The sequence below is a fragment of the Canis lupus genome, chromosome 1 (assembly GCF_011100685.1).
Source record: "Canis lupus familiaris isolate Mischka breed German Shepherd chromosome 1, alternate assembly UU_Cfam_GSD_1.0, whole genome shotgun sequence".
NCBI classification, from domain to species: Eukaryota; Metazoa; Chordata; class Mammalia; order Carnivora; family Canidae; genus Canis; species Canis lupus.
This window is the reverse complement of record NC_049222.1, coordinates 11,218,711-11,233,519: the sequence shown is the minus strand read 5'-3', so window position 1 is coordinate 11,233,519 and position 14,809 is coordinate 11,218,711. Positions and strand designations below refer to the sequence as shown.

The 14,809-nt window shown below is 31.7% G+C and overlaps 1 protein-coding gene across 2 annotated transcripts in view; it reads right to left on the bottom strand.

The window, feature by feature from the left end:
* Positions 1-14,809, bottom strand: part of CDH19 (cadherin 19) — a 94,507-nt gene that overhangs the window by 5,579 nt on the left and 74,119 nt on the right. For both annotated transcript variants that reach the window (XM_038525832.1, XM_038525831.1), the window contains exons 10-11: positions 2,925-3,042; positions 761-1,012 (exon numbers count right to left, since the gene is read on the bottom strand). In XM_038525832.1, coding sequence (XP_038381760.1) covers positions 761-1,012; positions 2,925-3,042 — 370 coding nt within the window. The remainder of the gene's footprint in view (positions 1-760; positions 1,013-2,924; positions 3,043-14,809) is intronic.

Below are 14,809 nucleotides of genomic sequence, written 5' to 3'. Positions count from 1 at the left end.
TTGAGGTTTTCTCCCTCTCCCTCTGCCCCTGGCCCCTCTCTTGCACTCCCTCTCTCTAAAATAAATAAATAAATGAATAAGTAAAATCTTTTTTAAAAACAGCAATTTTACTTAAATTTCCCTTGTGGTTAGCACTTTGATCAAGTAAAAACCCTCCATTTGCATTCCTCCAGACTGTTAACTTCCGTAGTGGTCCTAGGACTCTAGTGAGTTGCAGCATAGGGTTGATTAGACTGTTGTACAGTTACAGAAATTTAATACATCATGTACCAGCTGCATGACCCTATGTAGAGCACTTAATTATTTGAGTTTCACTTTCTTCATTCTAACAATGCAGGCGATAGTAGTTACCACTCCATAAGATTATTGTATCAAATCGCATATTGCATGTAAACACTCAAGACAGTATCCTGGAGTGTCATGAGCACTCCACAGAGGCTATTATTATTATTATTATTAATTACTAGTTGTTATATAACTGCATATGCTGCAATGCAGTGTCAAAAACATTCCTAAACAAATATACACACACATGCTGACACATTCAGAATTCAAGGATCATTGATTTTCATCTTGAAATGCGTGATCACTCTACTTTTCATTCACTCCACTGGTTCAAGAATTGCAACACATTCAGAAGAGCAATTAAACACACACACATGCAAAACCCATTCCATGCTGTGATAATGGAATTGACATTTTTTATATTTATCACATTATTTTCAGTAAATGTAGTTAGGTTCAGTTCGGTACTACTTACCAAATATTATCATAATGCTTATCAAAATTGCAAGTATGACTTCTGTTCTGAATCCCATGGAAAGCAAAAGGTCCTTGTCCCTGCAGGTCTGTGTACTGCCATAGTCATCACAGTCACAAATGTGTATGGTAAGGGTGTTTGTGCTTGTAAGTGATGGGATTCCATTGTCCGCAATTAGGACAGATATGTAGAAGACAGGCTCTTCTTGAAGGCTAAAACCAGTTCTATTAGTCAAAATTACAGCTGTGTTATCTAAAACAAAAATCCATGTGCATAATTTTTCAATATTATAAATGAAACTCATATGTACAAGAGGCAATAGTATAAATATATCCAGTAAGGTTAAATAATAAAGACATTTCTGATAAAAAGATAAAAGATCCACTCAAAAACTCTCTATTGGTTTGGCATTGCCCTAACCCTAATTACATAATTAGATGAATACATGAGTCCGTTCCAAAACGCCTTTGATAAAGGTAGAAAACAGAAAGTAGAGCATAGAAAACAGCTTTGTAATCAGATCTCAATATTTTATAGAAGCTACTGATATTAAATTTATGATGACAGTATGAATTTCATTTGGATTATTTACCGATGACACATGCTTTTTCTAATAGAATCTCATTCTTTTCACAAATACCATAAATACACAAGACTTTCTGTCATCCACCAATATCACAGCAAGTGATCTCAAATCATGTATTTACTAATGAGATTTACTTGGTAGGAAAAATTCTATTGGGATGTTTCATTTTACTTTGACATTATTAACCCATTTTCTATTTAAAATTCAGATAACAGCTAAACCTTAGTACCCCTCACTCATATAGGAAGAACATTTAAAAAAATCAACAAAGATGAACAATATATGACACATTTGAAGTTGTTTTCCCCTGAATCCCAAAATATTCTAAGTAACTTTTTAGTGCAATTTCTTGTGCCAGAGTCCTTATTTTCGTATTTTTTTTTGTGTGTGTTGTTATAGCTTCCCAAATTTTCTGTAGCAATCAAAACTTAGAAGACAGAAAGAGTAAAACACAAATAAATGAAGTTTCAAAATGCGTGCCTGTTAACCACTTTTCCTAAATCATCTTTTTAAAACAAATCGTCCATCATGCTTTGGAACCTATAAAACTTGTGATTATATTTACTAGACAGATTGAAAAGATAAGAGAGTTTAAAAAAAATTAAGAGAGTTTACATTTTTCCATACATATTTTGTCAGATTACTTTTAATTATAAACATTAAACTAAATTATTTTTGTTTTAATAAACTTAATTTGTCCCAGTAACTTATATTAACATAAACAAACCTAAGCTACAATTTATTTCTTATATTGATATTTGCATTTTTTTATCCTAAGTTTGAGGTTTTTTCACTGAGAAATTTGACAAGGAGAAAAAGGAGAGAACATGTCTGCGTTTATCCTCCCACAAAAGATCTCCCCTAGATCGAACCAGGTATTTGGCTATGGATGCTTGAGTAATAAATCTTATAGTGTTTCTTATCTTTAAGATACAAAGTAAAATTAAAACAGATCCATATGATGACAAGAAAATCTTCTACTGAAGTGAAAGGAAAAAGAACAGAGTGGCTTTATGCAAAATCAATCCACTTCTGTATAGAAGGATAAGATATGCTGTCTCTCCACACAGAATCCTTTGGAACACTGTGTCCTTGGATTGATATAATCATTTCATTTTGAAGGAAAGAGAATAATCTTAAACCAATTTTATATATTTATAGCTTCTAATTAATGACTCCAAATATCTGTGAATCAATCAAGCTAACATGACTATAAGTATATATCATTTTCTTCCCCAGACATAGATTGAAGTCTGAGTTTTACAAGGACATGAAAGGGACCACTGTGTCAGTACTGCCATTGTATTTGCAGGGTCATTTAGTTTTTGCAAGGTCTTATAGCCACTGATGACTTGAAAAAGTGTTTCTAATTTAGAGAAATCCAGTGAGAAATGGGGTTAGTATTTTCAGAACTTGACTTTGGGTTTTGTTTACCATTTTCATTGCCACTATTGCTCTATTTCTCAACATTATCATATTACAAGGACCATATAAAAAGCAACATTATAAAATTTCCTTTGAAATCAGGCACATTTCTCAAAGAAAGGATCAAAAGTCATTATGAGTGAATGGCATTACCTTCATTATCTATAATTATGAAACTTGAGTTCTTTGTGTCTTCCACAGATAAATTAAAGTAAAAATGATGATCTTCTACAGATTCATCTCTATCCACTGCACTGATGGTCTGAATTACCTAGGAAAAATAGAAGTAGGTTGCTTGGTTTTTGATTCAGGAATATAATTATTGTTATAAAGATTATTATCATTATTAGTATTAGCTTTTATCAAAATTGCTTTACCCAAATTTTTATGTATATTGCAGAGGATAACTTAAATTTGGGGAGAATGTTAAAATATTGTCTCAGGTGAAAAGTAAGTTTACTTGCCCCTTTCAAAAGAGTGTTTTGATATTATGTAATAAAATTTTGTTGGTGGATGGAAGTTTGTTAAAAGTTCTCAAAATATTGCTGCTACAAATCAAGATTTCCTCCCATCCTCTGGGCTAGATTGCTCCTTCTTCCTTTTTTCCTCTCTCTTCCCTATCTGAATAGCAGCCCTTATTATTTGTTGAAGTTATATATTCCCTGCTCACTTGAGAGCATAACTGGGGTAAACTTATTGTCTTACTAAAGTATTAGCTAAACTAATTAATTTTTTAATTGATTTGAGGAAATAATGCATTTAGAGCTTAGGGGCAGTGTATATGATTTCCTTTTCCGTAAAGATTATAACAAAAGTGTTTCATATCCAATAAATTCCTATTTCAGAGCATAAAAAAGTGAAGTAATACAGTTATGAACACATCAGTTCACAACTAATTCTTTTCTTTCAAGACATGAATGTGTCAGTCAAGTAGTTCATTTTTGTCAAAAAAAGAGATATGCTGTCAAGATCGCATAGTGAGATTGTGATTAATTCTGGAAATTAAATTGATTATAGAAGTTATTGTTTTGAATTTTCTAGAATTAAAGTGCTTTTAACAATGTGTCTGCAAAATGACAGACCCCAGATTTATAAGGTTATACTTTCAAAGAAGAGGTATCTCTCTATATGCATAGTCTTGTACGACTGATATAGTTTATACATTATTTTTCTAAATTGATTTCTTTTTCCTTATAACACATTCCTAATTGAATTACATTCATATAGTGTTAATTAAATAATCTAATAAGACATATTTTCATTCAATCCATTCCTACAATAATAAACGTGCACTGTATTCAGGTAATGCTTTTATTTTGGATTTTCATAATAGCCAGGGTGAAGGATGGGAGACTTGAAACTCTGATATTTTGAATTCTAGCTTTGCCACTTACCAGTTTTTTATTCTTAAAAAATTGGAGATACTAATACTTAACTTTTAGGAATGATTTTTAGATTTGTATGCCATAGCTCATCAAACTGCTTGTGATACAGTTAGTACATGTCTTAAGGTGTTTTCTTCATAAAAGTATAGTCTTGTTGGGATCTGCATAAATAAGATGGTATCTTGAATACTGTATTTAATTACATTATATGTATACTTGTGTAATTAAGATTGATAGCAAATTGTAAAAATCTCTGTTTACCTTATTGACATATGCAGTCTTTTATTTTTAGACAAAGCATAATTTATCTCACTACCTGACTTTCTGTATGAAATACATGCATCAGACTAAATGTTATAAATGTTTTCCTTTTGCCTATGGAGGCTTAAGAACACTGCTAAGATTGTGGCTTTGTATATACATTTTAAATAATTTTAATTAAATTACTCTCTACATATATATAGGTAAAGTGAATATGCATAAGTTTCAATATCCTGGCTCCCTTTTAATGTACACACGGCCACTTACACTTGCTTTATAAATTGAATTTACATATGCTTTATGGTTTTTTTTACAAAACCCTGTTTTTTTACAAGAATAGGAAGCCACTGACAAAATAGAATCAGTCACAGAGGAGGTCTCACTAATTCTTTTGAAGTAACCCTGAACATGTACACTATTCTTGAGAACACAAATTTCTAAAAAAGAACCAACATTAAAGAACACAAAAGTCTTGACTAGGAATGTACATTTTTCCTTTTCATTGGAAAATGGAAAGATTTTTGTTTTAATTTTCAAATAAAATTCTAAGAAAAAATCTTGTTGCATTGAATAGATTTCTAAACTATTTTCTTACATCTACTTACTAGGGGCCTATCACTGTTGTAGACATTGAGGAGAGGAGCAAAAGACAAATCAAAAAGTGAGGAGTAGAAAAAGAATGGCCATGTTATGACAAATTATGAGAGCTTAGATTTCTAAATTCCTCGTCCTGGGTAAAGTTTTGTCTAGTTTTTTTCTGAACCACTACATGTGACTTTCCATTTATTAAACTTTAAAATGTGTAATGGAAATACATTGTGACAGTCTAGAAAATCTAAGAGTAACCATTTTTCAATGGGAACTCACCTAAGGGTCTGGGATCGTTCTATATATTATCATAAATTGTCCCTATTTTATATTTACTTATATTAAGCCTCAAGTCACCTAAGTATCTTAGGAAAGTAAAATGGCTGGGTCAGAATTTAAATGCAAGCTGAGGCTACAACAGGGTAAAATGAGTAGTGTAGGTGGCCCCCAGAACACATTTTCTTCAGATTTATTGAGAAAAATAAAATTGAAAAATGTTTAAAATATAAATCACGATACTTGATATACACATACCATGTGAAAAGATTATTTCCGTGCAATTAATTACCATATCCAACACCTTACATACTTACCTTTTTTTAGTTTTACTTTCTAAGCAAATTTATGCAAAGAGTTTTATCAGCTATAGTCATCATGCTATACATTAGGTCCTTACACTTTATTCATCTTATAATTGAAAGTTTATACTCTTTTACCAACCTTTCCCTATATCCCCCACCCTCAAGCCCTTGGCAACCACTTTTTATTCCTCCTAGACACATTGTTCAAGCCCTAGACTTTGTTCTTGTTCATGAAGTTTGCATTAAAAAAAAATACACAAAAGGATGTAGCATACAAGAAGCAAACAAAACTAAGTCTCATTAAAGATAGAGACATACAGAGAAATAAGTAATATAATTTCTATAGAATAAATAGAGACCAAAAATAATGGTAGGAAAAAAAAGGAGACGATAATAATCTGAGTATTAATGATTTTAGGAAATGATTTTCCAAAGTAGAATTAAGCAAATGAGCTAATACGTGAGTAAAAAATATGAATTAATGGGGAAAGTGTGATTCAGACAAAAGAATACCAGTGAAAATTATGAATACAGAGATAATATATTGTTAGGTAGAAATAAACAAAATTTGCATTTTTAGGGCAAAGATAATTAAACATCGGCCGTTTCATAAGTTTCAACTTAATCATTTTATGGAACTACAAACAGTATTTGACTTTAAAGATAATCATGGGAAAAAAGATAATCATTTTGTGTCTATCAATAACTATGACTTCTTTTTCTAAAAAAAGGAGGCACGTGTGGGCCAGCTTACTAAATGTCATTCTTAGATTATTATTATTTTGATTTAAAAAATCAGTACAACATCCATTTTCACACAACATATAGGTATGAATGACCTCTATTAAACATGCAATTTTTTGATAGCTAGGCAAGGATTTGGAGCAAATGGTAATACATTTGAGTCTGCTTTTTTACCTGAACAACAGATACAAATGAAATCTACTTTCAGGATTAGTTGATGATTAAATTTTTGAATAAGATTACATATTATAAATTGAAATATGAACTGTAAGTCAATGTACAAGTATTTAGTATTGATACAAGTTATCAATTCCTTGGATGTGTTTAATAAACAATACCTATCAAATAAACAATACCTATCAAATACATGTTAAACAAAAAGTGAGGATTGCAATAAATGAATACAGGGAAGGATTTTTAAAATTTCAACTAAATTTCTTGCTTATGAAGTTATTCTAGGTATTTGTATCTTGCATCAAGGTACAGTAGTGAATTCTTACCCCCATCATCAAGATATATTGTCAACAAATTTGAAGAAGACTGTCACTTTTTGTACCACTCCACTGAGGAAATAATACAAAATTAGACTTGTTTAGACAAAGGATTCAAAAAGGCTGTTGAATATCTTCTCAAGGGTATCCCTGGGTGGCTCAGGGGTTTAGCACCTGCTTTCAGCCCAGGGTGTGATCCTGGCATGCCAGGATTGAGACCCACATCAGGCTCCCTGCATAGAGCCTGTTTCTCCTTCTGCCTGTGTCTCTGCCTCTCTCTCTCTCTCTCTCTCTCTCTATGTCTCTCATGAATAAATAAATAAAATCTTAAATAAAAGAATATCTTCTCAAAAGGTCAGAGTATTAATTAATACAATAATAGAATTAGAGCTAACAAGAAAATCTAGTTTGTAGCCAGTTTTCATTCTTTGTTTAGCAAGTTATTAGGAGAAAAATGTTGGGAAGCTCATGGTATTCTAATACTATGGTCTGGACAGAAGCAGAGATACTCTAAGTTTCCAAAAAGGACTTTTTACAAAATTAAATGTATTTGAGTATCATAGACATGTAACGTTTTGCCATTTACTTATATATATTTATTTCTATTCAGATAAAAAATTTGCTTTAGTAAGTTTTATCTCAGTATATATTTAATTTAATTTAATTAATTTTAAACCATACTGTATATTTTTATTAAAAAGTCATATAAAATCATCATAAACAAAAATTATAAAACTATCTGACTAATATCCCAAAAGTATCCATTTAGCAAATATTTCATTGGTATTTGGAACATGCCAAGTGATCTTAGGAGATGGGGGTGCAACAGTGGCCAGAAGCAAGTGTCTCTGTCACCACTGTTCACATTCTAGTGGAGTAGAGGGACATAATACCTAAAGTAAAGAATAAAAGAGCAGAATAAAACACCCAAGGTACATAATACCTAAAACAAATATTTGGAGGTCAGAGGACCTGGCCTCTAACCTAAAATTATATTATACTTCAGAAGGGAGCAGTGGTGACATCATGAAGGGCATATTACAGAGTTTGTACTTAATTCTGAGGTCCACTTACAAGTTCTAAATAGAAAAAAAAAGATTTATTTTTCATTTAGAATCCCACAATCCAAATGATTGGGGAAAATCTGCATTTTAGAATGTTCATTCTGAAGACATCCTTAGTGTGAATTTGGAAATAGGGATCCTAGTTAACAAGCTGTTGCCATAATCCAGGGGAGCAACTGGTTCATACTGAAAACCTCCTGATATGTTCTATAAAGACAACCACAATCCCAGTTATAGAATGTGAGTTCTTTTTAATGAGAAATTACATGGAAATTGCTATAGTGTTTATATAACTGAAGATGGTAACAACACACTCTCAGGTGAAGATATGGTTTCCCAGGCTCAAAGTAACACTTCACCATTTCTAAGAGGGCACACACCCATTCTTCTGACTATTGTCCCACCACTAAAAACTGATTTCCATGGAAATTATCTATATGCCTTCAGACTTGACTGATAAAGATAACTAATGAGCAACAGCTGTGGTGTGTCCCTGCATGTGGGCTGTGAGATGGATGAGAAGTTGGGTTTTATAGGAGCGTTCTTCAACAGAAGGTTCATGGTTCACTTCAGAAGATGTGCTAGGTCCCTGGTAGGGTAGCAAGAGTGAGGATAGAATAAAATTGACAGACTACAGGAGTATTTAGGGGATGGAACCAACAGAATTAATGACTGGTTGGATATGAAGAATGAAATAAATTAAGGATGATGTCCACACGTCCTCACACAAGTTGGTGAGTTATGGTAATTTTGCAAGAGATATTGAAAAAATTGGAGCAGGTTTGGAAGAAAATTTGGTGTAATCTTAGGACATATAGTTAGATATCTCTAGTTAATTGGATATACACCTTGAAATACAGGAGAAAGAATGGGCATAAGTATCTATAAGTCATTTGAATATGGACTTTAAGACATAAGAGCGATTGAGAGGTGATTTTGAAAAAAAAATTAAAAGGACAGGACACAAGAGAAAAGGGATTGTAAGAAGAAACAGTTTATAACGCAGGATCATGGAATTTAGGCAACAGAAAATTTTACATGGAGATAATGTAAATGTCTTTACATTATAATATTGATATGAAATAATCTAAAAATCGCTGATATTATACTTCACTTCTGGAAAAGATATTTGGTATCAGTCAAGATAATGGGAATCATTAATTTGAAAAATTAGAACTATTTCCACCAAACAGGAAAGGCAAATTGCCCTAATGTCAGCTCATTTATTATACTCATATTCTGCAAACCACTGAGTATTTTCTCCCTCCTCCTCTCCCCACCCTAAGCATTTACAGGCAAAGAACAAAAACAAAAATTCTGTTTACCCATGTAGATCATTAAAGAAATGCCTGATTTTCTCCAGAATGGAACACAACTCTTCTGGCATTTTGATTTTCTACAATGGATGTATTATCTCTCCAAAGCAGAGAGACACCTTTTAATTTGTCATCTTGCCCAGCAATTAAGCCTGTGGGAAATAAGATCAAGAATGATCTTCATTTCAGGATGCCCTGATGGCTCAGTTGGTTAAGTGCCCGACTCTTGGTTTTGGCTGAGGTTCTGATCTCAGGGTCATGGGATTGAGCAGGCATGGAGCCCCACTCTGGGCTCCGAGCTCAGCGGGAGGTCTACTGGAAGAGTCTCTTTTTCTGCCCATCCCCCCACTCATGTGCGCGCTCTCTCTCTCAAATAAATCTTGAAAAAAAAGGAATGGCTTTCACAGTATGAGAAAACATATAAAATATTTCCTTACTGATTTTAATTTATTACATGTAAAAATGATAGCATTTTGTACATATTGTGTAGATACACATTAAATTAATTCTATGTTCCTTTTAAAATTTTAAACTTTAATTTGGTAAGAACATTAAATATGAGATCTACCCTCTTAACACGTTTATAAGTGCATGATACCACCTTGTTAACTAGAAGCAGTGTGGTGCAGCAGATGGCTAGAACTCACTCATCTTATATAACTGAAATTTTATACCTGTTGAACACCAACTCTCCATTTTTATATTTTTTAAATGCGACTTCAAGAAAATTTAAAATCCCATCATATTTATTTGGCAGTATGCACTAGATCTCATTTCTTCAAGTAAATGCCCTTCTTTTCAATAACTTATATTTTATATTTCATTCTATGTACCTGAGCTTCAGAAGACTATGAAGTTGTAGTGTGAAAGCAGAAATTTCTTCATCATTGCTTTAAAGTATGCTACCACACGAGATTCAGTATTAAATGAGATTTTGACTACTTATTTGAGTGCTAGTATTCATTTTATTATTACTATATTTATTATGGCTGCATTTTGTCTTGGTTTATTTGTTACCCTGGATTTGAGTTTTAATTTCGTCAAAGGGCTTCTTAGCATCATCAAATGAAAAGTTTATGTGTATCTTTTTGTTCCTTTCAGATACTGATGTAATGGAAAATATTAATAGATTTTAAAATATTGTTTTGCTAATTCTAAAACTTCTTTCTGTACTGTGTATCACCATTAATACCTTCATAAATTGTTTTAGTTATAATTTACATATAATGCTTACAGCACATTTTTAATAATCTTTTCATGTTTATTTTTGCAAGGTGTTTAATTTTGTCACTTTCTACTATGAGGAAGGCTACATAAAGTAATTTGAGGAGCACCCCTCCGCCCTTGTTTTGAATACTTTGGGGAAGTTTATACAGTATGAGGAGTTGTCACTAAGAATTTTGATTTCTTGACCTAAAATATTCTCAATAATATTAATGATTATCCTTTAAATCTCTATTCTTATTTTTCTTATTTTATCTTTTGTGTTTTATTACCTTTTATTCCAGCAAATGATTTCTTTAAATTTATTTTTAAATACCTGTAGATTCTAAGCAAATTCTTTTTTTTTTTTAAGATTTTATTTATTTATTCATGAGAGACACAGAGAGAGAGAGAGAGAGGGAGAGACACAGGCAGAGGGAGAAGCAGGCTCCATGCAGGGAGCCCAATGTGGGACTCGATCCTGGGTCACCAGGATCACACCCTTGGTGGAAGACGGTGCTAAACTGCTGAGCCACCCAGGCTGCCCCTAAGCAAATTTCCAAAACTGGGCAGAGTACTAAATACTTCTTTCAGCTAACCCAGTGGTTACATCTTACATAACTGTAGTACAATATCAATTCTCTGAAACTGAAATGGGTACAATACTGCTAAATAGATAATGCAATTTATTCAGTTTTCACTGGTTCTTACATCTGTGTGAGTGTGTGTGTGTGTGTGTGTGTGTGTGTTGGCATGTTTACGTGTAACTCAGACAGTCTGGTCTCATGTCAAGACTAGTGTTACCAGAATACAGAAAAGTTTCATCACCACACATGTGAAGTCCTTCATACTACTCTTCCTTGTCACACTTAAATCCACACTCCTACCCTTGTTCCTTGGCAACCACTAAATCCTTCAACCACTAATTCCTTCTGTCTCTTACAGTATTGACTTTTGGAGGACGTACTATAAATGGAAACATAGAGCATGTAAGGTTTAGGGTATTGCCTTTTTTCAAGAAACATAATGCCTCTGAGATTCATTGTGCTATGCATGTATTAATAACCTCTTCCTTTTATGGCCAGGTGATATACCATTTTATGGACGTATCATACTATGTAATCATTCCCCTGGGGACAGACATCTGGATTATTTTGGTTTTGGCTATTATGAATAAAGTTGCCATGAATATTTTTATGTGAACATGATTTTTTCTCTGACATGGATGCCACATTCAGACCAAATGAGTGATTATTGGATTGCACAGTAAGTATATATTTAGTTTTATAATAAACTGCCAAATTATTATTCATTTTTTATTTCCATCCCCTCTCCTCCCAGCATTTGATGATGTCCATGGGTGTTGTTATGGAAAGTGTGTGTGGTAATAGCCCATTGTAATTGCAAACTGCGTTGTCCAAATAACTAATGATGTTAAACATCTCTTCATGTGCTCTTCTGCTTCCCATATAATATTTGTCATGTCTTTCATTCATTTTATAATTGGATTCTTATTTTTTTTACTGTTGAGTTTTAAGAGTTCCTTGGATATTCCAGATACAAATCCTTTAAGTCATCTTTGGTTTTCAAATAATTTCTCCTAATTCATAGGTCATTTCTTTAATCATTTTAACAGGGATTAAACATTTTTAAATTTTTATAAAGTCAAATACTTTTTTTTAAATAGATTGTGCCTTCAGTGATATACCTAAAAACTCTATCTAGTCACAAAGAATAGTTTTTTTCTTCTGCATTTACTTCTAAAAGTTTTTACAGTTTTAAGTTTAGGTATAAATCTGTGATACATCTCTAAATAACTTCTGTGTGACGTATGAGGTTCAGGTGGATTTCTTCCCTATTAATATCCAATTGTTCCAGCAAAGTTTGCTGAAAAGACTAGAGAATTTATATGTATCTTTGCATTTGCTCCAGTACTATTCATGCCATTCAGATTTTTAAATTTATTACAACATACAAATATTTTATTATAAAATATGGGTTTTTTTTTTACTCCTATTGTTCTAATTCTTATTTCTTTTGTTTTGATTTGTATATTCAGAGGAATCATTTTTTTCTTGTACTACAAATAATGGTTTTGAAATTAAATAATCTGGTCAACAAAGAAAGAACTATTTAATTACTTCAAGAAAAAAGTGGCAAATGCAATTTATTGAGTTATTGCTACAGAGATTTAAGGAGCAACAACTTCATCTGTTTCAAACCAATCCAAATAAAACATTAATCTGACAAAATCAAAACTCCCAGTAAGGAAACAAAACCAATTTCAATTAATGTTTATATTGAAGTTTGTAATTTTTTTATTGTTATTTTATAAGTCATAGGATTCCTTTAAGCATGGGATAAAAAATATTACTCTGTTCCTACCTTTATCTGCATTGATAGTTTTGTTTCTGTGCAATGTTAAGTGTACACACACTCCTTATAGCTCATTTAGAATCTCTTTAGAAAGGAATGAGCCCCATGTTAAGAACTTGTAAGATGACTCTTATCTGTTCATTTTAACAGTGACAAAATTGCTTTTAACAAAGGCCAATTCTACCCATTTTCTCACTTAATAGAATTTTATCTTTACTAAATCCTAATAAGATAGGAATTGTAGGGCAAAGATATCTTTCTTTTTCAAATGAGCAGATTGGTATTCAGTGTGGCGGGATCATCATCTAATTTGGGAAGTGTGGGTGATAGTAAAATTCTCTTGTAATTGTACCAGGCATTCTTTGTGTTATTGCTGTATACTAATGATTTGATGTTTCATTCCTAAATGAGAAGAAATATATTTCAATTAAAACTCATGTTTTTCTACATACATGATTTTTACACAATAATAAAGAATACCAGTTAATCTATACAATGCCCCCAAATTAATACCAGAAACAAATGTTTACTGCAATCCTCTCTAAAGGACCCTTCGTCTCTCTAAAAATTAGGACAAATCAGTTTTTTTCTAAAGGACATTTAAAGAATAATAAAAGGAATAAAAATTCTTTTCCTATTCTTTCAATTTTTCTCAAATGGTAGAGGCAAATTCATCACTTCACACAGATACACTCAGTTATTGTTGGAAAGCTGTGTGCTTTGTATTGCTTGAGACTAAATCAGAAGTTTAGTAGATAATATCACTCAAAAAGAGAGAGAATAGACTGAGTTAATAAATATTGATCTTTTCCTTAACACTGGTCACTTTGGGGTGAAGAATAATAGTTAGCTGGAAAAATGACTTGTTATTTAGTTTTCTAATATTCTAATGTATTCAATCAATGTCCAATATCCCCAAATAAATTTATCATTAAGAAATTACCATTTTGAAAAAAAAGGAAAGATATTACCATTTTGGGAAGACACAAGCAAAATCCTATCTAAAATAATAAAAAGAATATTGTATATAATAGAACATTGTTTTAAGACATACAGGTCTTCTGAAATGCAATTTGAAAATTTTAAATTGTTTTAAAACATTACACTTTTGGCCTCCCCATTTATTTATGGATTTATATTATAAAAAGTGAACCAGCATGGCTCATGGACAATCTTACAGTCTCACACACATATCATGAGCTTTAAAAAAACAAGTTTCAGAATTCAAAGTGTCTTGCCCTTATTATTTGGAAATATAAATTTTAAAAATCTGATAACATTGATGCCAAAATGAAGGTAGTGAAGGAGAATGTTGCTTTTACAGAATAATATTGATTATTCAAGAATCTAATTGCCTCAAATTGCATGGATTCAAGACTCATTACTCTGGTTGTTCTAATAATCTAGGAGCGAATTTGAAAGACTATTTTTCTTTTTATTGGGTTTAAGGTGCTTTATTGGGTAAATGACATCTCCAAACTAACATTTACTTTGGTTTTTATTCCTAAATTAAGGTCATCTACATGCTCACATTTTATACTCATTTTGCCATACGTAGTTGGGATTTCTATATCCATAAATAACTTATTAAATATATATTTTATAAAGCAATTTATCAAAAATACTCCTTAAGAATATTATTAGCTTAATATTCTATTTTAAGAGACTAATAGAATGCGGTTTCTTGATAAAAATAAAAATTATGCTAATTTTTAGGAAAGCTTATTATAGAAAATTATTTGGGAAACTCAATAAGATCAACATACAGAAAGCATTCACATTAAGAAATAATTAAGATGTCATCTGTAATGGTTATAAAGCACATGAATACTTCTTCATTGACAAGGTCTCTCATAGTATTTTGAAAGATCACATACTACATCAATACCAAGGAACCAGCTGTTAAACAATTTCTTATCAAACAGCAAGTACTATTGTATGTTAATAACAGAATGACTTTTTCAAGTTTTTCAGATAGTTATTTCCCCATCTATCTTTCGTCTTTATTTTTAATTAAAAATTAATGATA